The sequence below is a fragment of the Patiria miniata genome, unplaced genomic scaffold, assembly GCF_015706575.1.
Source record: "Patiria miniata isolate m_02_andy unplaced genomic scaffold, ASM1570657v1 HiC_scaffold_3, whole genome shotgun sequence".
NCBI lineage: Eukaryota > Metazoa > Echinodermata > Asteroidea > Valvatida > Asterinidae > Patiria > Patiria miniata.
Window position 1 is genome coordinate 9,042,558 of NW_024037069.1, and position 24,994 is coordinate 9,067,551.

General features: G+C 41.8%; 1 protein-coding gene across 2 annotated transcripts; it reads left to right on the top strand.

The window, feature by feature from the left end:
* The first annotated feature begins 6,667 nt into the window (after nucleotides 1–6,667).
* On the top strand, nucleotides 6,668–24,294 carry LOC119737770 (THUMP domain-containing protein 3-like). Of its 2 annotated transcripts, XM_038212360.1 has the most exons (9): nucleotides 6,668–6,900; nucleotides 12,578–12,655; nucleotides 14,188–14,765; nucleotides 16,595–16,664; nucleotides 17,384–17,496; nucleotides 18,548–18,635; nucleotides 20,082–20,095; nucleotides 21,283–21,406; nucleotides 22,829–24,294. In XM_038212360.1, exons 1-9 carry the CDS (start codon nucleotides 6,688–6,690, stop codon nucleotides 22,988–22,990), a joined length of 1,440 nt encoding a protein of 479 aa, XP_038068288.1. In that variant the 5' UTR covers nucleotides 6,668–6,687; the 3' UTR covers nucleotides 22,991–24,294. The 2 variants fall into 2 exon arrangements, with proteins under 2 accessions (XP_038068288.1, XP_038068289.1); XM_038212361.1 differs by lacking the exon at nucleotides 12,578–12,655.
* The last annotated feature ends 700 nt before the right edge of the window (nucleotides 24,295–24,994 follow it).

Sequence of the window (24,994 nt, forward strand, 5' to 3'; positions counted from 1 at the left end):
TTTCAATGAAATAGTTTTTAAAAACTGAATAACATAATATAATACATTTGCGGGGTGAATAAACAAGAGAGGTCACCCACTGAAAAAAAGGCGCTCTCTCTTGCCCACAATATTTCAAAAAAGGCGTATATGGACCTTTTTTATATAGGTAGCAGTCATCAAGGCAATACATTTGTCTTGCTGTGACATACCAGAAATAAACCTTTTAAGCACTCATTGTTACTGAATTAAAATAACAAATGATGCCCTATAAGACGGCCGCTATACTCATAAAGTCTACCCATGAGGTCTAAGAAATACGAAGGGTGCTCAAGTTTAAGGAATAAGTCAATCTGGCATGAAATGTCATCATGGCCTACGTCAAAGTGAAAATGCACAAAACGCTTCTCCGTCCCATAAATTCAAAACTTTTATTTTTCGATTCATTGACATTCAACGGTTGTATTAAAAAATGCTATCAAAAGCTTGGAAAACACAACGACTATTCTCTATCAATAGAATTTCTGTAGAAATATAACTATGCAGTTTTTCTAGTATATATTTTCCTGCTCAGTCTGGCAATTGACTTTGTATTTCGTTAATCTTTCAGAAATTTGAGATGATTAACACACTGTTATAATGCAACTCAAAATATAATATACACGACTACATGTAATCGTCGCACAGATTTTTCGTATTATTCAGGGAATTATTGTAATTAAGGGAATTATTGATGTTAATGTATTTTTACTCTGTCGGACGATTTTAATCAAATTTGGTATACTACTTTTAATTGGATAATTGTATTTTGGAGGAGACAGGGGTTTTTACCAATTAATCTGAATAAATAAATTATTATTCCATCCTGTCTGCTCATTGTCTCTGTCCCTTTGCCAGATTCATGCTATTGTGTCTCATTCAGTGCACATCACTGGAGTTCGTTTCATTCCCTTTAACGCGTTTCTATCATTCCGTTGCCCCTGTGAGCGTCCTTCGTTTGTCTTCTAAGGCCAAAAAAAGTCTCCGGTTTCTGGTATGGAGCTTGCCCAAAAAGTGGTGTGGCGACGCGACTTTTTTTTTTTTTTAAACCTGATTTTTTTGCTTCAAATGTCGGCTGATGACTGCAAATGGTGCCCGACTAAACTTAGTGCAAATATATGGGAGTCCAGAGAGGCCACATAAAGCTTATTCTCGACCATAACCCAATCTAAAAACACGTTAAAATTGTGCAGCAGCAGGATTCCAGTCAAACCAGTGAGTCTGGCGGTTTTGAGACATCATCTTTCATTGAAAAAAAAACTTTTTTCATTTTGCCGACGCGCATGGCTACGGCGACGCGCGCGCATACCAGAAACCGGAGACTTTTATTTTGGCCTTAACTCAAAACTCTGTATTCCACACCAAATTATAAGGGATTGTAATAAATACAAAAGCAAAACAAAAAAGCTCAAGATTGCCAGTTACAGGTCGATTTTCTGTTAGCAACGTGTGCCCCCACTTATTTAAAAGGTTGTCCCACCCCTAAAAGAGGCACAATTGTGGAATTTTTTTTTCTTGTGATGTAGCACTTGAGTTAAATGTCCAAATGTGAAAAAGAAAATAATTTTTTGTTAAATTATTTTTTACATCATGGCCACGCCCACAAAAAGGTCAGAAAAAAATGGCATCAAGTGGTTTTGAACTTCTTGTGGTATCCTCTAGTGATCCTGAAAGTTTCAAAGAATGTACCCAAAAATGCATATGGGGGGTCATTTTCGACCGTAAGAGAACAAGTCAAAGTGCACGTTAATTTTATTGTTTGCCTTGAGCAGAGCCAGGCTTTAATTCATACTTATAGGAACGATACACGGTAAATACACAATCGCATTTAGCACAGAGTTTACTCCAGTGCGTAGCCATTGAATACTGGTGTGACCCATAGATATAGAACTTAAAAAACTAGATCAGTGGATCGGACGCGCGTATCGGATACGCGCGTTTTGACAGGACGCTGCCATTGGTCACGTGAATAGGGTCAAACATTTAAACGCGCATTTCTTCGGCATGACGATCACTTGTACTCCATCACTGCTTGAAAATGGTGGCAATCTGTGCGGCAGCAAAGTTCAACTAAGACGGAGAAAGGGACCCGGAGGACAGTCTTTCAAGAAGTTAACATCATGTGTGAGTAACTTAATACACAGAATTTATCTCTTGAGAGTACATTTCGAACAAGACAGCTTTTATAAAAATTAACTCAATATAGGCTACGTTACGCAATGCCAAATGGGCATAAATCACAGGAATGGGTGTGGAGAAAAATCCCCCATGTGTGATCCAAAGGATCCTCCGAATTGTGTAATAACCGCGTAGGGCCTACTTAAAATATTTTCAGTGTAATGTTTTAAAAGTTGAGATGGTACTCCTGATCCTGAACATCGAATAACAATTATTTCTGGCCTAACATCACCCTCTCCTCTCCTGCTTTTCAATAACAGTCCGAGGATTGGGAGTCACTTTTTGTTGTGGGATGTGGGTGATGAAAGAAAATGCACCATTCTCCTAGTTTGAACACATCAATGAGAAAAATTCCAAATGGCAGTAAATGGAATCCGACAAAGCACGATCGTCTTTGCAGCGACCAAGTATTACAGTGAGCCTTGGGGCCAGGATAGGCTGTCGATAATTACTGTCATGTATTTAAAGGCCTATCATGTGCTTTATTTGTTTTATTTCGTAGAAAGACTACAGTCTCGTGTATGGACTTCAGCACGAGAAAAGCTGCCAACGGCAAGGAAAGAACCGACCCAAGCCCCCGTCGAAGATATTGCTTCAGTGCATGGCCGTACCGGCAAAACAAACATCAGCGATAGAGCATGCATACAGTGCCACCAGAAATGGATCTACCCTCGGAAGTAGCAGGAAGGCTATATAATCCAAGCTTGAACAGGAAAACAGACAACTCCGGCAGGAAAATCGACGATCATGTCGAAAAAGATCTTATCCGTCAGAGAGGTGATAAAAGGCGTGTAAGAGGAGCAACTTGTTACTCCAGAGACGGCCGACCAGATGGAAACACAGTTTCCTATTCTGCAATTGGAAGTCACTTTGCTGGAGCTGGGAAAACTGCGCCTTGCTCAACGAATCACAATCATACAAGTGAACAGATGAAGAAGTTTGCACTGCTGGACAAAAGCGTACGTCTTCGTCAGAAAGAAGATTGCACTGCCGACTGTGCGTACAGTGAGGAGATAGCTGGCTACGCATGCATAACTGGGCCTCGTGCGTGGACCATAGCTAAAATTTAACAAGTTTCGCTTAGTATTTCGTTATCGTCTTATTGTTGCTCCTCAGAAATTGAAAGATTGAATAGCCCTCTGTTTGCGTTCATGCATATGAGGAAGATATATTGGATTACTTATTCTGGTTCATAAATTTATGGGAAGCAATACTCACCTGCTGGTAGTTGCATAGTATAGACCTTCACATAAATATTCGGATGGTGACAACCAAATGTATTTTTTTCATGAGCAATGATATTCTTGACATCTTGATAAATGGATGATATGGATATGGAACTGCCATTTCATCAGATTATTTATTAGCTAACGAGTAAGTTTTCATTGTATATAAATTGTTTATTACCTAAAAGTTATATAGGTATTAGTTTGTTCAGTACTCACAACAGATGGCCAGAGACTTGTTTTTGTAGTCATCCATTCATTTCAAATGTAATGTTCCTATTGATGTTAGCAGTATTAATTGATGGCCAATTGAAAATCATCTGTCAGGTGACATAGCTACCATCTGTAAATAAAGCTATTATTATTATTAAAGCAACGCACTATTTCGAGTGCCCGTTTTTATCGTTGCTCATTTACAGAATGAGTTTCTGTTATTTCATTTTGATGTTGGTAAAATTAAAAGTTTATGTTTTGTCTGATAGGCAAGTAACGGTTGATTTTTATTGCACATTTGCCTTTGTTAAAGATATAAGAACGTAATGTGGCTACTTTTCGGTACAAATTAGTATTCTTGGCTGAAAATCAATTACCTTCAACACAGTCGCCAACTTGGCCCCAAATAAGACACAGAGGCAAACTCATGTGTAACTTTTCAAAGGAATATGAAATGTCACATTGTCAAAAAGCGTAGTTACAAATGTCAACCTGTTGTTAAGAACTTCAACGCATAGCTGAATTCAGGTGGGGGTGTTGGCGATATTTTTCCGTCCAGCATTCACCAGCTGCCCGTTGCGCGTGGCCCTATTCACGTGACTTTGCAGCGCGTCCATGAAGAACCCAGAAGTTTTGTGCACAGTGAATGGCGCGTTCGAACGCGCGTCCGATCTAGTTTATTTTAAGTTCTATATACATGTACATCTATGGTGTGACCGTGTATACTTTGCATAGCGGTCTGTTTAGGCCTAGCCCTATAACCATTCTTTAGAGCACATTAAATGTTATTCAATCGAGTCTAGGTATAGGCTTTTATACTGGCTAGTAAAATCACAGTGCTTCAGACTACCTTCCTCATCTGCAAATATTAAGTAATATTTTGATTATGCTTACCTATAATCGAAAATCAGCTGCGCATGTACATGTACGTTGAGCGGCGATACAATGACGGCTAGAAAATGGCGTCGGTGCAGTGTACAAAAATACTTTGTCAAAGTTCGGAGTATTAGTCCGTCAATGTAATTAGTCTTTCACTGATTTTAAATTGTCCAGCAATGAATATGATTGGTATTGCATGGATTAGATTTGTCATGCATAATTATTCATGCCCCGAAACGTCGTCTGACTAATCACTACTAATTCTGTTCCCGGTATTTGACGACTTTTTCATTGACTAAATAAAGTTTTCAGTGTAGTGATAGATTCGATAGAATTACAATTTACACTTCATTTCTTTCGTTTAATTTTTAAATTATACCGGCCCCTAAGAAGCGGCCGGCTGCAGCCTAGGGATGCACACGGTAAATAGGCCTAAACCCATCCGCCGAGCTCATGAATAAAAGTTATACATGTACCCTCAAACTAAGACTTAAAGAGCGTTCTGAGAGCCATAAAATTGGGGAATTGAAGAGATGTGGCAATGAACTAGCTCTGGCCCGGACTTGGGGATTCAAGTTCCAATTCTGATCATTTTGGATGAAATTGAGTTCGAAAGTAGCGCTATATTGCGATGTTGTGGAGGGATCGTTTTTGAAGACCGCTTCTGCTTTGAGGAAAATAGGGGTCGTCTTCTTTGGGTGAGAATATATCTCGAAAAGTCAATGGTCAACCCAACACAAAAATGAAAAGAAAATTAAAGCTTACATGTTGATCATCATTTTCTGTGCAGCTTAAATAAATGTGAGAGTTTTGAGTATTTTTAAAAGAAATTTAAAGTATGAGCATTTATAGCACTGGTGTCTATGGGAATTTTAAACAGGGTTGCATCCCTCCCTCCATAGAGCTAGCTATAGGCGCGGCGCGCACGGTGTCGAGTGTGCAAACCATAGAGCTACATGTATATTAATAGCTCTATGGTTGCAGACCAGTAAATCGGTCCGAAATTGCCTACGCCGGTGTGGCAGGTAATTCTGTCCCCCCTGGTAAATGTGTCCCCCCGGACAGATTTAACGGGTCTTGACCCGGTAAATCTGTCCGGGGGGACACTTTTACCTAGGTAAACCTGTCCCCCTCTAGGTAAATCTGTCCCCATGCACGACGTTAAATGTGTCCCCCTGGTAAATGTGTCCCCGTGCAACGTCACAAGTCTAGCACCCAGACTGTATATTAGTAAAGTTATTAACTGATTTTGCGCGGCGCCTTGCTAAATTCGGGAATGGTGCTTACGTCAAAGCACAACTCCCGTTTTGATGACGACTTCGGGAGCGAGCGATTTGCATGGTGGGCGTGCGCGCGAGTGTACCGCACCTACGGAGGGCGTGCCTTTTCTGCTTTCTTGCAGAAACATAGATCGGTTGATTAACATCTAAACGTTAATTTCATTTTGATAATCATTGATGAAGGGTGGAAAAATCTAAAAATGTATACCCTGTGCGCTGAATTCATTATAATAACATCAATATAACAACTTATGCGTGCAAAACTAGGGGGGACAGAATTACCTGGAGGGGACAGAATTACCTGGAGGGGGACAGAATTAACGGGACAGGGGGGACACTTTTACCTAGGTAATTGTGTCCCCCGGACACTTTTACCGGGGGACAGAATTATCGTCCACACCGGCCAAATCAGTATTTGAGCATACTGTGTCATGAACTGGAGGGTTTGTAAAAAATATGCGTGGAAGCCGTGCACAGGACTGTGAGCTTGTAGTTCCGTTCAATTTGGATGAAATTGGGGTCCTAAAAAGCGCTCTATTTTGCAATGGAGTGTAGGCATCGTTTTTCAAAATGGCGATGGGCTTCAGGACTTTTTTAAGGGGTGATCATCTTCGGATGGAAATTTCTCCTAAAAGTCATCAGTTGACCCCCCGTAAAGAAAATGAAAGATGATGAAATAAGCTTTAATTTAATGTGTAACTCGAACACCTTGGAGAGTTGTGAGTATTTTCCCCGAATTTCTGAAGTGGGAGCATTTATCATTGGGGTCAATGGAAGTTTATTTACTGGTCTGGAACCCTATGGTGCAAACCCATGGCTGCGTTAAAAAAAAATCGAGAGGGCGCTAACAGTGATGTGGATATGTCAAAGTTCAGTCACGTTGTGCGCAGTGCATGCTTGCTTTGCGTTTGCACTTACTTGCAGCGGTCTGCAACTTTAGTGGGGGAATGGAGGGGGACAAGAAATTCCTCTTCGGTGCCACAGTTGCCACCGGATTTGAGCGAACTGCACTTGACGAATGTACCGAGAAGCTTGGGCATGAGATAAATGCCGCTGTCGATCGAGGAAGAGTGTTCTTTGAAATTCACCGGAACCAATTAAGAAAGGCAGGTGATGGGTTAGCTCTAGCTGGAGTTACCCAGCCCTTAGCCCAGGTTGGACGAAGTCTTCATTGCAATACGACTACGTAACGTAGGGAGGAAAGGGAGTCCACCAGGGCTACCCAGCCCTGAGTTTTATCATTGGGTTGTCATCTAGGGCTGGAGCGTATTTTTTCTCGTAACGTGTAGTATATTCAAAAATTTTGGAAAATGTTCAATTTTGTCCCCGTTACACACTAATTGCAACTGCAACTCACCCCAAACTTGCCTGGAATAACCATTACACAGGTCCTTGAAGAAAAAAACGATCCACGATGAAGATTCAGCCTACAATTGCAGTGAAAACAGGAGGAATAACAGCTAACTTGACAACCTTGCTGGATTGGCCAGGACTGCTATTGGTTTGTGCACACAAAAAAAATTGTGTACAATGAATGGCGGCGGTCGATTACCATCCACGTACAGCTCGCTGGTACTACGCGTTTTTGCAGTCGGTGCATGACGTGACGCGGAAGCGTAATACCCGATGACTGTTTCATGCATTAAGAAGAGGTTCACTCGCATCACAGTGCGGTACTGGAACGGCAACCGTCGAGTTGGCCGGCTATCGTGCATTCATAGTGCAGTGTTATTTACACGACGGTTGCCGTTCCAGTACCGCACTGTGATGCGAGTGAACCTCATCTTAATGCATGAAACAGTCATTGGGTATTACGCTTCCGCGTCACGTCATGCACCGACCGCAAAAACGCGTAGTACCAGCGAGCTGTACGTGGATGGTAATCGACCGCCGCCATTCATTGTACACAATTTTTTTTGTGCACAAACCAATAGCAGTCCTGGCCAATCCAGCAAGGTTGTCAAGTTAGCGGTTAGGCCCTATTCCTCCTGTTTTCACTGCAATTGTAGGCTGAATCTTCATCGTGGATCGTTTTTTACTTCAAGGACCTGTGTAATGGTTATTCCAGGCAAGTTTGGGGCGAGTTGCAGTTGCAATTAGTGTGTAACGGGGACAAAATTTAACATTTTCCAAAAATTTTTGAATATACTACACGTTACGAGAAAAATACGCTCCAGCCCTAGATGACAACCCAATGTTAAAACTCAGGGCTGGGTAACTCCAGCTAGGTTAGCTCTACTGAGTGGAGCGTTGAATTACGGGTACCCCTCCATTACGGGTACCCCTCCGTATGGAGGGGTACCCGTAATTCAACGCTCCACTCAGTAGAGCTAGTGATGGGTGAACGAAACTTGTGTTTCACTGTCAAGCATGTCAAGTGTCATATGACTGTTTGTTCTTTTTTTCTATCGGCACTTAGGCCTACACTTACACTTACGGTTTAATGGGTAAGTTAATTAGGCATAGCCTTTGTGACCCCATATCCTATCTTTTATTGCTCCCAGTGACAATCCAGTCTTTTCTTGAATGCTGCTACAGTTTTGGCATCTACTATAGCTGGAGTTACCCAGCCCTGAGTTTTATCATTGGGTTGTCTATTACTGGCTGGAGCGAATTTTTCTCGTAACTTGTAGTATAGGCAAATTTTTTTGGAAAATGTTCAATTTTGTCCCCGTTACACACTAATTGCAACTGCAACTCATCCCAAACTTGCCTGGAATAACCATTACACAGGTCCTTGAAGTAAAAAACGATCCACGATGGAGATTCAGCCTACAATTGCAGTGAAAACAGGAGGAATAACCGCTAACTTGACAACCTTGCTGGATTGGCCAGGACCGCAATTGGTTTGTGCACAAAAAAAATTGTGTACAATGAATGGCGGTCGATTAACAGGCACAGAGAGCGATCGCTGTCAACTACTCGTTTTTGCCGGCTGCGCTGGCTGTTGGCGCATGACGTCACGCGGAAGCGTAACACCCGATGACTGTTTCATGCACTAATATAAGGTTTACCACTCGCATCACAGCTTTGGTACTTCCAGTACCGCACTGTGATGCAAGTGAACCTCTTCTTAATGCATGAAACAGTCATCGGGTATTACGCTTCCGCGTCACGTCATGCACCGACCGCAAAAACGCGTAGTACCAGCGAGCTGTATGTGGATGGTAATCGACCGCCGCCATTCATTGTACACAATTTTTTTTTGTGCACAAACCAATAGCAGTCCTGGCCAATCCAGCAAGGTTGTCAAGTTAGCTGTTATTCCTCCTGTTTTCACTGCAATTGTAGGCTGAATCTTCATCATGGATCATTTTTTACTTCAAGGACCTGTGTAATGGTTATTCCAGGCAAGTTTGGGGTGAGTTGCAGTTGCAATTAGTGTGTAACGGGAACAAAATTGAACATTTTCCAAAAACTTTTGCCTATACTACAAGTTACGAGAAAAATTCGTTCCAGCCCTAATAGACAACCCAATGATAAAACTCAGGGCTGGGTAACTCCAGCTACATCTACTACTGCTTGTGGAAGGGAATTCCAGATGTTTATCACTCTATGGGTGAAGAAGTTCTTCCTACATATGTACATCCAATGTTTTTCTTCGGGGATGGCTTGAAGAGTTTAAGAGAGTGACCTCTTGTCCTGGTTTAGTCCGAAAATTTGGGACTCTCAATACTGTGTATCAGAGTCCCAAAACTTAAGGTATCCATATCGTGCAAAAGTTTGTGCTGCATAATAAAACCGTGTGAATCAAATTTGCAAGCTTCTTACTCAATACATTTTCTTCAATAATCCCCGAAACTTTTGCCTCGCAAAGTTGCTGTTGTGAGCATTGCATCACCAAAAATTCAGCTTTTAATTCTAATTTTAAAGAGAGGTATCGAAATCCAAACGTGAGACATCACATTGATGTGTACTGCAATGCATTGTGCAAAAAGACTCCTCAGCTATAACATTTTCATCGTGTAGATAAAACAGTGCCCTCTTGTTGATCTGAGTGAATGCAAAATGTTTCATTTTTTAACAGAGGGCGCTATGTTCATTTGGCCATCGATTAAAAAACAAGTAAGCTGCAAGGCTCTTCCTGCACCTACCCAGAATACCTTGGGAATCAGACATACATTTCTAGAGCATGGAGAATGACGTGGATGGTTTTTGAACTGCCAAAAACTTGCCTTAAAGTTGGATTTAAGGTCTCAAATGTTGCAGGTGACATGCTTGCAACTATATCATTTTGATGTTTGTGTTGTGTGGGCATTAATTAGCCAAATGGTGAGTAAAAAAACGTCAGTTGTAATTTTGCACGTTTTTATGCACTCACGGTCCCAGTCTGGTCCTGGTTCTGTCAGCTGTTTTGAAGAATCTGCTGCTGTCTACTTTATCAAGGCCTTTCAATATCTTGAAACTCTCTATAGTATAGGTCTCCTCTTTCTCTTCTTTTCTCAAGGGAATACAGGTCTAGAGCTTGCAGTCTTTCTGCATATGAAAGCTCCCTTAGGGCTGGGACCAAGTTGATGGCCCTCCTTTGAACTTTTTCCAAGATATGTTATCTTTTTTCCAGCCATGGCCACCGTGATTGGACACAGTATATGACCTTTTCAACCTAAAGCAGACTTGATGACACCTTTTTTTGTAATTTTTGAACAGTTTCTTGGGGTAGAAATTAGGATTTTCCTGCGCGGTTTACAGCTGGTGCCGCGCGATTCAGCGCCTTGCAATTCACGGTACATCACGCGGTGATCGCCATCTTTATTTTCGTGTTGCGTTTTGTCGTTTTCATCGTCATTTTACTTCCAAACTTCCCTCAAAAATTCAAAACCCTGCCCTTTATGTATGACATACCTGCATGTTCTTAATGTCGCCAACTAGTAGTGGGTCAAATAATTGAAAAGTGGATTTTGAACCATGTTGTTCCCATATAGTATAGGAACTGGGTCCGTAGTTTCACGATCGCCCAAAATATAGGCTAGCTGGAGTAACCTCAGCCCTACATTTTATCATGGTGTTGTTGCGCCATGGTTGTACTACTATTAGGCTGGAGGTAGACTCGTGAACATGGCTATATACAAATGTACATAGCCACGGTCCACAGTTGCGTAGAAACGAGATTGAACAGGTACCCAGACCCGGATGGCTCCTACCAATTCGCACGTGCATGACTCGGAGTACCAGCGTACCGTGCCTGACCTCAGAAAATCAAAAGTTCAGCTCATACATTTGTTGTCGTGTCGAGGTCGTTTTTACCCCTCAAATTTCTTGGCAATGCAGGATCCAATTTTTTTCACTAGCCAGCCGGGCTTCTAAAACAGACTCTTAACTAGCCCACTGGTATTTTCACTAGCCCGCATGTTTTTTTTGGTTTTTTTTATAGAGTGTCTCATAAACAAAAGTTGGCATACATGTAAAACGTGTATAGAGCAAGTGAAAGTTGATCCATGGTGGCACGCTTCAGGGCCCCTCGAAAATGAAAATTAACGTGTAAAAGTCAGAGTTTTTAAAAATTAATTTTGGTACACTGATTTCTTAAGAAAATCACCCTTGGACTTTTATGGAAACTGAAAAATTACATGATGTGAAAGAGACTACTTGCCAAAATAGACCGCTCACTTAGCTTCCTAAAGCATGAAAATTTATGAAATAATTTTATGGCGGTCATTGGGTAAAAACTTAAACTTGAGACTAAAATGTCTTTTGGGACGGGGCCGTATCATAAGTCTGACGCCTCATAGGTCCGACGCCTCATAAGTCCGAAATTTCGGACCTATGAGGCGTCGGACTTATGAGGCATACCGGTACAATTTATTTATTCTGCCTCATAAGTCCGACGCCTCATAAGTCTGACTCCTCATAAGTCCGACAACGGAAAAACGAGGCGTTTAATTTGTCGGACTTACATGTACGAGGCGTCAGAGCTATGGGGCGTCGGACCTATGAGGCGTCGGACTTATGAGGCGTCGGACCTACGAGGCGTCGGACTTATGGGCCTTTATTTGGTTAGGGGATACGATTTTGTCGGACTTATGAGGCGTCGGACCTACGAGGCGTCGGACTTATGAGCGGACCCCTTTGGGACGGGTAAAGATAAAGGTAATTTTTTTTTAATGAACTTGAAGGATTCAAGGTCATTAACAAACAAATCTAAACTGACCGTTGATAAGAACTGTTTTAAAACGTGACCCAAACGAGCCTGAATAAATCTAAAATCCAATCAGATGTAGATGGGTATATATCTTCGCGTCGTTATCATTTTCGTTCTCACACAAGTACCCGATGTGAAAACAGACGTGGTTCACCAAGGAGACCTTGGAGCGAAAATAGGTCGGGGCCTTAGTAGATTTCGTTTCCAACTGATTTCTCGTCTATTCTGAGGCAATCATGTCAGTGTTTTTCAATAAACAGATCTAATAATTTAACCCTAAAACAGTTCATAAATTATACACAAAATTGATACAGGTTTGCTTTCTAACTTTCATGAATTATTTCTTCCTGTCCTTTCATCATTGCTGTATCCCAATAATGTTTGACTCGCCAGCCGGGCTACTTAAGGAATAGTTTGACTAGCCCGCCGCTGTTTTGACTAGCATTTGGCTAGCGGGCTACCGCTAATTTCGAACCCTGCAACCTGTACAAAAAATGCTACTCACCGTGGGTGTGATGTTAAATATGCAAAAATCGACCGTATGGTTTCGTAGTTATTTTAAAAATGGTAAGGCGTATACTTTTTAGGACATATATCGTTGATAAATACTTATTGTTTGTCCATTTTTGATGTTTTTGTTTCAGGCATTGGATCTCCGGACCATCGATCATCTCTTCGTGGTTGTTAAACGGTTGAAGGGACTCAACCTGTCTCAGGAAAGAGTAATATTGTGTAGTTGTCAGTAGTGCAGGAAGTTAGTAGTAATACGAGTTATGAACTCAAAAATTGTAATAAACAAAAATTGCCAAAATACGTACTGGATTGAGTGCAGTATCCCGACATCAATTTTCACAATTTTTAATCCTAACTCCCTAGGCCTTTTTGCTAGGATGTAGCCTCAATCCTGCAAAATCCTCCAATTTGCCTCATGGAAAAATAGCATATAGCCTCAATCCTGAAAATTCCTCCGTTGTTTCTTGAATATGGTCCATGGAGGGGTGACCACTGCCTGAATCCTGCAAAATCCTCTGGCTATGACTGTCAATAGGCTGAGGCAGAGGTAGTGACATCCTGGAGCAGTGCGGAGGATGTCAAGTATAATCAAGGACTAAATTCATGCATGGCTGAGCATAAACAACACAAGGTTCGGCCCAAGACCTTGACACAGTGCGTACTCCGAAATCAGCAACGCACTTTGGCCATGTAACCTCAATCCTGCAAATTCCTCCAATTTGCAAAAAGGATTTTGGAGGATTCAGGGCGGTTAGGGTTAATCAAGGTGAATACAGTACAACTTTTAGAAAATAACTTGCGTGCAGTAGACTTTTAACACAATTTAGGACAAAGAGTGGCATCAGGATACTTTATTTATATGGTATTGGGTCTTCCGATACTTTTTCTGTTTCAGTGCAGCAAAACATGAACATTCTAATACATGTACACATGTGAACTACTCTAAAAATGTGGGACTCTCAATACCATGTATGGAAGTCCTGAAACTTAAGATAATGAAAACATGCAACATGAGACTGGCACATGAAACAACTAGCCCAGGTTAGACGAAGTCTTCATTGCAATCCCTCCGTAACGTAGGGAGGAAAGGGAGTCCACCAGGGCTAATGAAACAACCAGCACAACACCGCTTTAGCACTGCATCAGTCAAGTGTGTCAAAAGAACAATCTGGTACCTAGTCTCTATTTCACATTCTCTCCATTGTCATGCCACCAGACTACTGAATGGTCAATCTTTTCAAAAAGTTGGACATGTACAAAATGTACATGTACCAGTCTAGTCTTAGGCTACATAGTGAAATCACTTGGCTTCACATGTCAAAGAAGAGTCTCCTATAAATATTGAATTAAGACTTCCTTGGCTGGTATAATACTGAGGACCTTGTCTTTGCCTCGTGAAAAAAATTGAGAATATTGTCTGCTAAACGATGAGTTAAGTTGGCGTGGTTTTGTTTTGCATGTTTTCTTTCGGCCTACTAAAGGTCCCAGTTTGCATGTGTACTTTGAATTAAGACCATTAACTTGGCTTGTGAAAAACTTATCAGGACCTCATTTTTGTGTGACATCTGGAAACATTGGAGAATTGTGTCAGCTAGAGAGAATATAAATTTAGCCTGATTTTTCTCCACTTTTTTTTCTGCATCGAGGAATCTCCATCTAGTTTTATCTTCAGACCTACTTGATTGCAGGTTTTGCACGGTGACATTTAATTTCACGCCCACCCCGTCTCTTTCTCGTACAGGATGAAGCTCTGCAGGAACTCTGCCGTCACTTGAGCCACTCAGACTGGGTGCACGCTGTGGACGCATGGACGCTTGTCAGGGGAGTTGATTTCATCCCCAGCCTGCTGGAACATACCGTTCCCTCACCAACCCCAACGGAACGCCTCTTGGACAATCTTAGCATTGCCGACACGGAGACAAATCGTTCACAAAAACCCTCTGGTGAAGATTTTGTGACCGGAAACAGTCCGTCGAAAGAAACTCCCCCCAGGAGCAATCTGGAAACTTCCCATCACCAACCGGTCACGGATACACGACCTCGTAATTATCTGCCCACGTTCAGAGTGACCGGGCACCGAGTCAGCGACAGTCACCTGTTCTCCTCGCGAGAGGCCGCGGGGAAACTAGGAGAGTATCTCATCCAGCGCTACGGCTGGCCCGTCAAGATGAAGGAGTTTGAGATGGAGGTGCTGGTGAACGTCAACAACAATGACGCGACGATCGGAATCAACCTGACGGCGGAGAGTATGCATAAAAGGAACATCGTGCACTTTGGTCCAACAACGTTGCGCTCCACGCTAGCCCATTGCATGTTGAGGTATTGTAGGTCTACACATTAGGGGTGTGTATTTATGGGTAGTACGGGTATTCAGCTACCTGATTGAAAAAAACACGGGTACCCAGGTACCTGTTAAAGAAATCCAACTCCAAAAATTTAAATCGTGTAACTTGCTGTACGGATTGTTCATGAAGGTCCGCAGGTAATACTTCCACAAGGGTGCGTCATTACAACAATATACAAGTGTGTACAGTGACCTCATTATAATTATGAAGTTTTACAGTGTAAATTTGCATTTTTTGCATGCGTCATGAACGTGAATCTGTTTTGTTTTTCCATGTAGCCCTGTTTTCATTTTGAAAAGTCTGCACAAATGGCATTCAAAACCTTTCTTTTTCATTGTCTGAGAAGTTACCAAGTAATATGTAAAGTTGGTTATGGGTGCCCGATCCCATAATCTGAAACCGGTTCTTGACACCAGTGGTCGGCTACTCGGGTACCCAGTTGCGATGCACACCCCTACTGCATATTTACTAGAATGAGATCATACACTCAACCAAAAAAGAAAGTCCCCCCCCCCCTCAATACTTTTTTGTCTAACTCAAAAACTACTGGGTATATGTTGCTCAAACTGCGACAGAAACTCCTATAGCAATCAAGCCATGCTCTTTGTTTGGCCCAAAACATTGATAATGTGTACAAAATTATGCAATTTATGACAAATGGTACCGAAAAAAGTTGCACTTTTGTATGAGTGCAAGGTGAGTTTGAACCACAACTTGCACGTATACAAAAGTGCAACTGTTTTTGGTATCGTTTGTCATAAATTCTAACACATTATCACAGTTATGGGCCAAATAGAGAGTATGACTGGATTGCTAAGGAATTTCTGTACTGATTAGTCGTCATTGGAGCGATAGGTGCTCATAATGAAGGGGGGGGGGGGGACTTTCTGTTTTGGTTGAGTGTACATGTATGTATGTTTGTTGGGTATGGCGGTTGGGTGTAAAAAATCTGACACCTGGGGGCGCTGCTCAATGGATACCAGCTGAGCAAAATTTGGCACTAGGTGGCGCTGTTTGTTCACATTCTGGAACTGCAATATTTGCCACTTGGGGGTGGGATTTGAGGGTGGACATCACCTGATACCTGGGGGCGCTGTTCAATGCTGATGGGAATGAATATTCCTCTGGCATTAGAAGGCACTGTTTGTTAGTATTCTGCAATTGCAATTTGATTCCCCCCCCCCCCCCCCCCCCCCCCCCCCGCCAATGCATAGTCTGAGCATCAGAAATGTGTTTCATTACCTAACCGCCCTGAATCCTCCAAAATCCTTTTTGCAAATTGGAGGAATTTGCAGGATTGAGGTTACATGGCCAAAGTGCGTTGCTGATTTCGGAGTACGCACTGTGTCAAGGTCTTGGGCCGGACCTTGTGTTGTTTATGCTCAGCCGTGCATAAATTTAGTCCTTGATTATACTTGCATCCTCCGCACTGCTACAGGATGTCACTGCCTTTGCCTCAGCCTATTGACAGACATAGCCGGAGGATTTTGCAGGATTCAGGCAGTGGTCACCTCTCCACGGACCATATTCAAGAAGTAATGGAGGAATTTGCAGGATTGAGGCTATATGCTATTTTTCCATGAGGCCAATTGGAGGATTTTGCAGGATTGAGGCTACATCCTAGCAAAAAGGCCTAGGGAGTTAGGGTTTTAATAAGTGAGCGCATGGAACTCCCAATCTTTTAACCATATTGGCCAACTGAATTGCAGATACATGTAATTAGAAAAAAGGTCATAGTTCTCTTCTCATTTATATCTAGTATCTTCATAATTTCAACTTGGTGTGAAATGTTTCTGTTGTTAGGTTAGGTGAGCCACAACCGGGAGATGTCATCTGTGATCCTATGTGCGGCGGGGGCTCCATACCGATAGAGGTATTACATGGATCTTAACACCTTCAAAGGTTTTAGAGTATTCGGGAACCATGGAAGATGATCTTGAACTCATTCACTATGGAATTATAAAACAAAATCAACAACATGTGCATTTAATGTATCAGCCAACGTTTGGGCTTGCTGTCTCAAGTAGGTGCCATTCTGAGCCAGAAATTGGCAAATCTGGGATAAGGGAGACGTAGCTGTGACTATTGGCATTGTTTTCACTGACCACCGGCATTGTAATAGGGAAGTGGTGGAGGTAGGACATTCCGCTTGAGATTTATCTTGCACGATGGAACTTTGCGAGAGGAGATACTAATTTCAATGTTTGGTTTTGCCCTTTATACCGACCTAGTTTTATGAGCACCATATTATCAATGATTTCTGAGACTTCATGAGAATAAAAAAAGCTTGAGAATTCTTTTTTAAAACATAAAAAACAAAATCTTGCAAAATACCTGAGCATATGGTGCTCATAAAATAAATTTTCCTGTTTTAAATCTCTTTTGCTTTTTGAATCTCAGGAGGTTGGAAAACGGGTAAAAATTGTGGCTGTGAAACAACCCAGAGTACTCTGTTAACAATTATGTGGTCAACCCCCCCCCCCCCCCCCCCCCCCCCCCGCACCACCACCATTAAATTGGTCTATTGACTGAGAACAATTTAAAACATTTTGAGAAGCTCATTCAATGTTGTTTCTTCTAAATTCCCGACAGGCTGTGCAGAACTGGCCATGTTTCGTCCTGGGTGGTGACAATCACGACATAGCTTGTCAACATGCAGGAGGCAATGTCACAGCTGTGAATGAGAAAAGACGATCAAATGGAAGGTATTGTAATGGGATAGACCAGTGTTGTTGTAGAGTCCGTCACAAGTCCGTCACAAGTCCATCACAAGTCCATCACAAGTCCATCACAAGTCCATCACAAGTCCATCTCAAGTCAATCACAAGTCCATCACAAGTCAATCACAAGTCCATCACAAGTCCATCACAAGTCCATCACAAGTCCATCACAAGTCCCCCACAAGTCCATCACAAGTCTATCACAAGTCCATCTCAAGTCCATCACAAGTCCTTCACAAGTCCATCACAAGTCCATCACAAGTCCATCCCAAGTCGATCACAAGACCATCACAAGTCCATCACAAGTCCATCACAAGTCCATCCCAAGTCCATCACAAGTCCTTCACAAGTCCTTCACAAGTCCACCACAAGTCTATCACAAGTCCATCACAAGTCCATCACAAGTCCTTCACAAGTCCATCACAAGTCCATCACAAGTCCATCCCAAGTCGATCACAAGACCATCACAAGTCCATCACAAGTCCATCACAAGTCCATCACAAGTCCATCACAAGTCCTTCACAAGTCCTTCACAAGTCCACCACAAGTCTATCACAAGTCCATCACAAGTCCATCACAAGTCCTTCACAAGTCCATCACAAGTCCATCACAAGTCCATCACAAGTCCATCACAAGTCCTTCACAAGTCTATCACAAGTCCATCACAAGTCCATCACAAGTCCATCACAAGTCCATCACAAGTCCATCACAAGTCCATCACAACTCCACCACAAGTCCTTCACTAGTCCTTCACAAGTCCATCACAAGTCCATTACAAGTCATACATTCATACTAGTTGGACTAACTATTTTTTTGTTTGCATCAACATACCCAACATTCAAGGCTTTTCCCTGATGACCACAAAAAGTTACATGTTCCCTCATTTGATCATGGCATGCATTGGAAATATGGTTACTCGCATTACACAAAAAAGAGATTGTAAAGCTTGTAGTTCTGAAGATTTCATAAATTTTCCACATTTCAACCATGTCCACTTTTGCTTGAAATTGGTTTTTGGGTTTGTCTTTCTTTTTAGGCCTGATGTTTCAATAGATGTAGTTCAGTGGGATGTTACCAGCCTACCGTTACGTAGTGACTCCATAGACCTCCTTGTATCTGACATGGTGAGGATATACCTTATTATCATCTGCTGATTTCGTTTTATTTCCACAAACAACTCTTTGAATTGTAAAATGTGACCTGTTCTGTCAAAAGCAGACGCTTGTGGGCAGAGGTTGAAATTGAGATAGGGCCAAAAAACGCTGTGGGGTGATTTCTTTTGATTTTCTAATTTTTGCATATTTGTAATCCTGAACATGTCTAAAATATACTATAAAAGTTTTAAACCCTAATTTGAACTCTAAATATAGTATTTTTGATGATTTGTTAAGTTTTATCAGTTAAAGAAATGACTGTTTTGTGACGTTCGTGGCCATTTTCTCCGTTTTCTACTTTTCGACACAATGAACTTCAAAATAGCATAACTCTGCCCAGGAATGACTGGTTTCAAAAATTAAACCACCTATTAAAAGCAAAAAGAACATATTTTTTCACAATATGCAAAAATCTCATTTTTGACCTTATGCCCAGAAGAGTCTGATTTTGACAGAACAGGTCACAAATAGACTGGCACCTTTAATGAGAGTACTGTATGGATTCAGAATTAGTGTTTTGGTCATGAATTGAATACTAGGCATCTCAGGAACAAGACACGTATGGCCACAATACAATATGTCTGCTCCAACCAAACCTTGCTCTAGTGATTTGTATAAGGACCCTTCTGCATTCAACAATAATTGACCACGTAGAACAGAAAGATTTTTTTAATGGATCAGATCAATCAAGTCCAAAACAAAATAAATGTCGTTTCAATCAGTTGGGTATTTTTTCGATTCGGTAGGTTATTATAAGCGAATGGGAGTATACAGGGTGAGTCCAAAAGAAAGTGACTGAAAGAGAGAAAAAATTATTTGAAAAAATATGTGGCTGTCTCCATTTAATAAAAATAACATAAGGATGAAGTACATGTTACTCACAAGTATGTCTATTTGATTACAAATATCACAGCATTCATTTTTGTCATTTTTTAATGTTTTTTAAGGGAAAATCATTAATCAAGGTCACTTTCTTTTTGACTCACCCTGTGCACAAAATAAGTTTCAAAGTTCACTTCAAGAAAGATGGTGGTTTAATAAACGACAGACATGAATTGTGCATCCCACCACAAGCCCCACCTTAAAAAAGCCAGGAAAAGTAATATTTACTGTGAAGACTTTTTTGCAGTTGAAACACAGATTAGAGCTTTGACTGTATTAAAACATAAAATACTTCGCCTTTTGCTACTTAAGTTTTCACTTTCTTAGAGTTTAGGCACTCTCCTGAAGATGGTCAGAGCATACTGACCGGAACGTTGAGTTTATACCTCTGGTTCTTTTCAGAACCATTCTCTTAGTTGAGAAATTATTCGCACATGGTGTTTCCGCAAACCTTTCATTATTCATTATTTAAAACATAAAATGTCTCATTTTTTCCCTTGCAAAACCTGTGGTGCTGGGTCTTGAATCTACCAGCCATTTGGGAAAAGGTAAGAATAATTGACATGTTCACTGCAGAACAGAAATTTTGGGGTTAAGCACTTTAGGATGGACTTTATCCTTTGCTTGGATGACCTATCACAAAGAGACCTCCTCACTTGAAATAAGTTCTCAGCCACTTTTAATCACAGATTACCGATTACCAAATTGATCTCCGTTGATATATAAATCACAATTTAGAAAAAAGTACTGGCTAACCAACACTCTTTTTTTTTTTTAAATTTCTTTCTGGTAATGAAACCAAGGATTCCTCAAAAGTGCCCTAGGCACTGTAGCTCGAAAGCCTGACGAAATCTGTAGAGAGAAGACAGTGAGAAGAAATTACAGTTTTAGAGGTGGGAGGAAAACCCCAGAGGAATACTCTGGGGGGAAATCCACGGAATCAGGTAGGGACTGAAAATCCATTCCACATGTCGTCACCAACACCACAAAGTGAAACTCCACGCGTTCAACCATATTTAACACGTTATTTTTGTTTTCACGAAGTAACACTCAAGTTCCATTTACCATTGTAATGCATGGCGTGCACTCTACTCAAATGCGAGCAAAAACGTTTTCACGAAGTAACACTCTTCTTGTTTGAGCGCGCGCATGCTGACCTCCGTTTCCACGAAGTAACACTAATCTAGTGTTGTAATACATTGAAGCGTACTACTTCGTGAAAACAGAAATTTATAGTTTCGCAGCTGTTTTGGTTTCACGAACTAGCACTCATCTTTTTTCTCCTATTTCTTGTTGATTTGATATACAAACAGGTGAAAAACAGCAAATTTCATATATACATCAAGTGTCCACAACGAGAAACCCAACTGAAAATACTCATCAGTTTTGATGCAAAATGTTGTTCTAGAAGGCGTTCAACTGAAGATGCTGTTTTCTCCAATTGCTAGTTTTTTACTGGTATGTACGTGAGTGTTACTTCGTGGTGTCGGTGACGATGTGGTCAGGGCAGGAATCGAACCCGGGCCACAGCGGTGGAAGGCGAGGAAAGAAACCACTGCGCCAGCCTGATTCTCTTGAATAAACCACTAGTCAACCAGTGGTCCTCAATAACACTCACCTTGTGCTGAAGCAGAAAAATCAGTCCACTTAAGATGATGACGATTTGGAATGTAGAAGCATGCATGCTGCACTCTCAATACTTTGTTCATCTGAGATTTTGAATAACTTTCAACAGGATGGGGAGTCGGCTGAATAACTGGGAGCTGTACCGCCGTGGGCTTGTGGAGATGGGCAGGGTGTGTCGGCAGGGTACCGGCAAAGCAGTGCTACTCACGCAAGACAAGAAATGCATGGCAAAGGTGAGATCATAGTACGATGCCGTCCGGTTTGTAACCCAATAGCGCCTGTACTACATTGTATTACATTGTATGGGCTCCGTGCACAAGTACCCCCTCAACGGTAAGAAAGAGAGAGTTGGGGAGACCACTGGGAGAGACATTCAAACGCATTGCTGACGACGCCTGATGCTCAGATGACGACACTATGACTTTTGCGCATTCAAATTAAACAGTCGTGCGTGCTTTGTGCTATACACACACGAACCAGTACGTGCACGCAGTGTACCGTCCACGAGTCTCTCAAAGGAATCCGTAAAAGAATGAGTGCTCGGGCAGTTTTGGGTGGTTCAGGGAGTAATAGGCGGTTTGAGACGGTACCATAGAGCTATATTAAATTACTAGAGCGCTAACTCGCCATTCTGCGCGCGGAGACGCTTTGAAGCCGTCCTGGGCGCAGACATTTTGAATTCATGAGCTCGTCTGTAGAACATAATGAGATTAGATGGATTGGATTTTGAAAGTGTACTCTACATGCAACGCGCAAGTAGAACTCACGCAAACAACTGAAGCGCGTCATTGACGGTTAAAAAAGACGTGACGGCAAAAAGCATCTGCAGCGAATACGCGCACGCGTTGCGCTGTTCGCGTAGAACAAGATGACACGCTCATTTGCTGATCGTGCGTTTCGGTTTTGGGCGTATCGGCTTCGATAACGCGCCAGTATGGAATACAAACGCAGATATGCAAATAGCCGTACAAAAGCCGTACAAAATGTCTAGGTCTTCATAGGTTTGTGCACAAACATGGATGCGCCCAGCAGGCATTACTTTGTACACGAAGTTAGCGCTCTAGTAATTTAATATAGCTCTATGGACGGTACAGAGATGAATGGGTTAAACAAGAATAGGCTTGCCATGTTGAGCTAGACCTGAAAGTTTCAGGTTAGGACATTATACACTCAGTGACTCGGTCAGTGACTCAGTCAGTGACTCAGTCAGTTAGAGGACAGTAGACTGGCCCTTCAAATCCAGCAAATATATCCTCATCAAAAAAACCTTTTTTTTTTTTTTTTTTTTACATCTTGTTCAACCCTTTCAAAATATTGGATCCACAAAAATGATTTGGTATGGACTCTGTTGGAGCAGTAGGCAACACTGTGTGGCCTTCCTAAAAGTGTCAGAGTGGGAAATCTGTGAGATTTGTCTATTGCTCATTGTACATACCACCAATCTTTATCTGAATTGACACTAACCCGTATCGTCTTCGCTGAGGAAAGTATCTGAGCTTGGGCTCATGGCAGCAGTGGTGCCAACTTGTTCTTCAACCTCCCTCTCTTTTACAGCTTTGAGGGGTACTTTTGCACGGTGTACATACAGAGACGTAACTGTCATTTGATTTGCTTTTAATTTTTTTTCATTCGATACGTTCTTCTTCGACCTCAAGATTCTTCAGAAAGTGAGTTCGGTCTGGAAAAGGCAGCTGCAATTGACGATCAACATCGGCGGACTGTTTGCGTGTGTCTACGTGCTGAAGAGACGAGGGCAGGCCAAGCCGACTGTAGCCCAGGGCACCCATGACGGGAATGGACAGGAAGGGATGGAGTAAAGGGCACTCAGACGGAATAGACCAATCTATCAACCAATTCGCGCCGGAGGCGTATACACGCAAAAGTTTTGCGATGTCCTCAACAGATGACAGATAAACACGCAGGGAGCAAGGCTGGAAATATATGTCAGCGACCCGCTCACAGCAAGCAAGGCCGGAAATACGAGTGTGCTGCTTGAAGGTCATGGCTTCAACCCGCCTGGCTTGAGGTCGAGTGAAAAGTAATCCTGCGCCGCGTTCCGTTCTTGTTAAAATAATCCCGGCGAGAACTGGTTAAAGCGTCTGGCTTGAGGTCAAGTGAAAAGTAATCCTGCGCCTCGTTCCGTTCTTGTCAAAATAATCCTGGCGTGAACGGGTTAAAGCCCTGCCCAATGGTTTTTGGCCAATCACAGCCGTGACTAATGTCCGACATGTGTGCACAAAAGTCTGCTTATACAACGTACTACAGACATCCCAAGGACTGACAGACAAAGAGAGTAGGGATAACTCTTCAGATCATTGCGCAATTCTTTTGTGTGGTTAAAGGGAATGTACAACATTTGCTTCTGCTGTAATTTTCAGAAATGGATGGATTTGGGGGTTAGTATTTGTGATGCGATCAAGCTAAATGAGTTGTTTGTCGACAATTATGATTTTAAGATACAGCCCAAAATAGGTCAGCAGGGGTGGAAATTTCAAAATTGACTTTTTTGTAAAATCGGAAGGCTACATATGTCCTCTTTCATGTCAACTTTTTTTTTTCAGAGAACTAGAAACACTCATGATAACGTAGTTAAAATGTGACATTTTTGCTAAGGAGTTAATATTCACTAACCTGAAATAAAGCATGTTTATTGTTACTCCATAAACTCTTCAAGTCTGAATTGTTGATTTCTCTGTTTTCTTCTTGCTGATCTGCCTGTGTTCTAAGTCCCATAACTTCTAAACGGAAGGTCGTATTCACATGGGGTTTGCACCAAATATAAACTGAAAGATAGCTCTATTAAAAAAATGTTAAAAAAAACAACAAAATTTTGATAATGGCCGAAAAGCGACTCATAATAGCTTGATCGCATCACATTTTATAGCAAATATTGTAACACTGACTTGTTTGACGTTTTGGGTTCGTAGATGCTGGAAAAAACCAAGAAAAACAATCATGTTCTTGTAGTCTGGTTCCCTGACCCCTCTTAAGATGAAACGGAGCAATTTATAGAAGTAAGGGAATTGCAAGGTCAGCGAATCAGTCTAACTGGCTTGTACCCGTTCACATGTGTGTAATCGATTGCAAAGAAAATGCGGACTAACTAAATATGATAAATTGGGAGCAGTATTTGAAAAAAGCCAGTTTACCAGCGTTGGAAATTGATACACAAACACCAAGTTTTCTTGAAAATGTCAGCACACCAGGTGCCATGATTTTACAGGATGCTTTAGAATGTCATTCGCTAACAGTCCAATGACTTATTTTGCAATAATTTGGTAGTTTTAATTTTTCATGTTTGCAAATGTTGTATATTCCCTTTAAGCTCAGGGCAAGCAGGCGGATTTGGTCACGCTTTACTGCTCTCCACAGTGCTGTTTTTGTGCAGCGACTCTTGCGCGACACAGTTACTTTAACACTTCATATCCCTTCACCTGAAACTGACCTGCAGGGTTTGAAGGGTGCTACATATTGCTCTGAATATTGACTTCCCACAGAGGGTTATTAAAGGAAGATACAAGAAAGTTAAAGGTAAAGGGGGATGAACCTGTGTTCACAGGAACGGAGTGCCCATCTCTCATTCATTAGCGATTGGGCCAGACTCATATGCTGCTGTGGGGGGGATAGCCACACCTCCTCCACAGCGAATAATGCCGGTACCCATTTAACACCTGGGTGGAGAGGAGTAATTGAGGTAAAGCGCCTTACTCAAGGGCACAACACGCATGGCCACGGTGGGGCTCGAACCCACAACCTCTCGATCACGAATCCTGTGCTCCACCGCTAGACCACACGTGCCCACTTACAAAATGAAAATTTTA

Bases quoted from the DNA above. Each gene is read 5' to 3' on its own strand.
- LOC119737770 (XM_038212360.1), top strand. From the start codon at position 6,688: ATGCTTGCTTTGCGTTTGCACTTACTTGCAGCGGTCTGCAACTTTAGT. The intron at 14,766-16,594 runs GTATTGTAGGTC...TTCTGTTGTTAG, and splicing joins CTAGCCCATTGCATGTTGAG to GTTAGGTGAGCCACAACCGG. The intron at 16,665-17,383 runs GTATTACATGGA...AATTCCCGACAG, and splicing joins GGGGCTCCATACCGATAGAG to GCTGTGCAGAACTGGCCATG.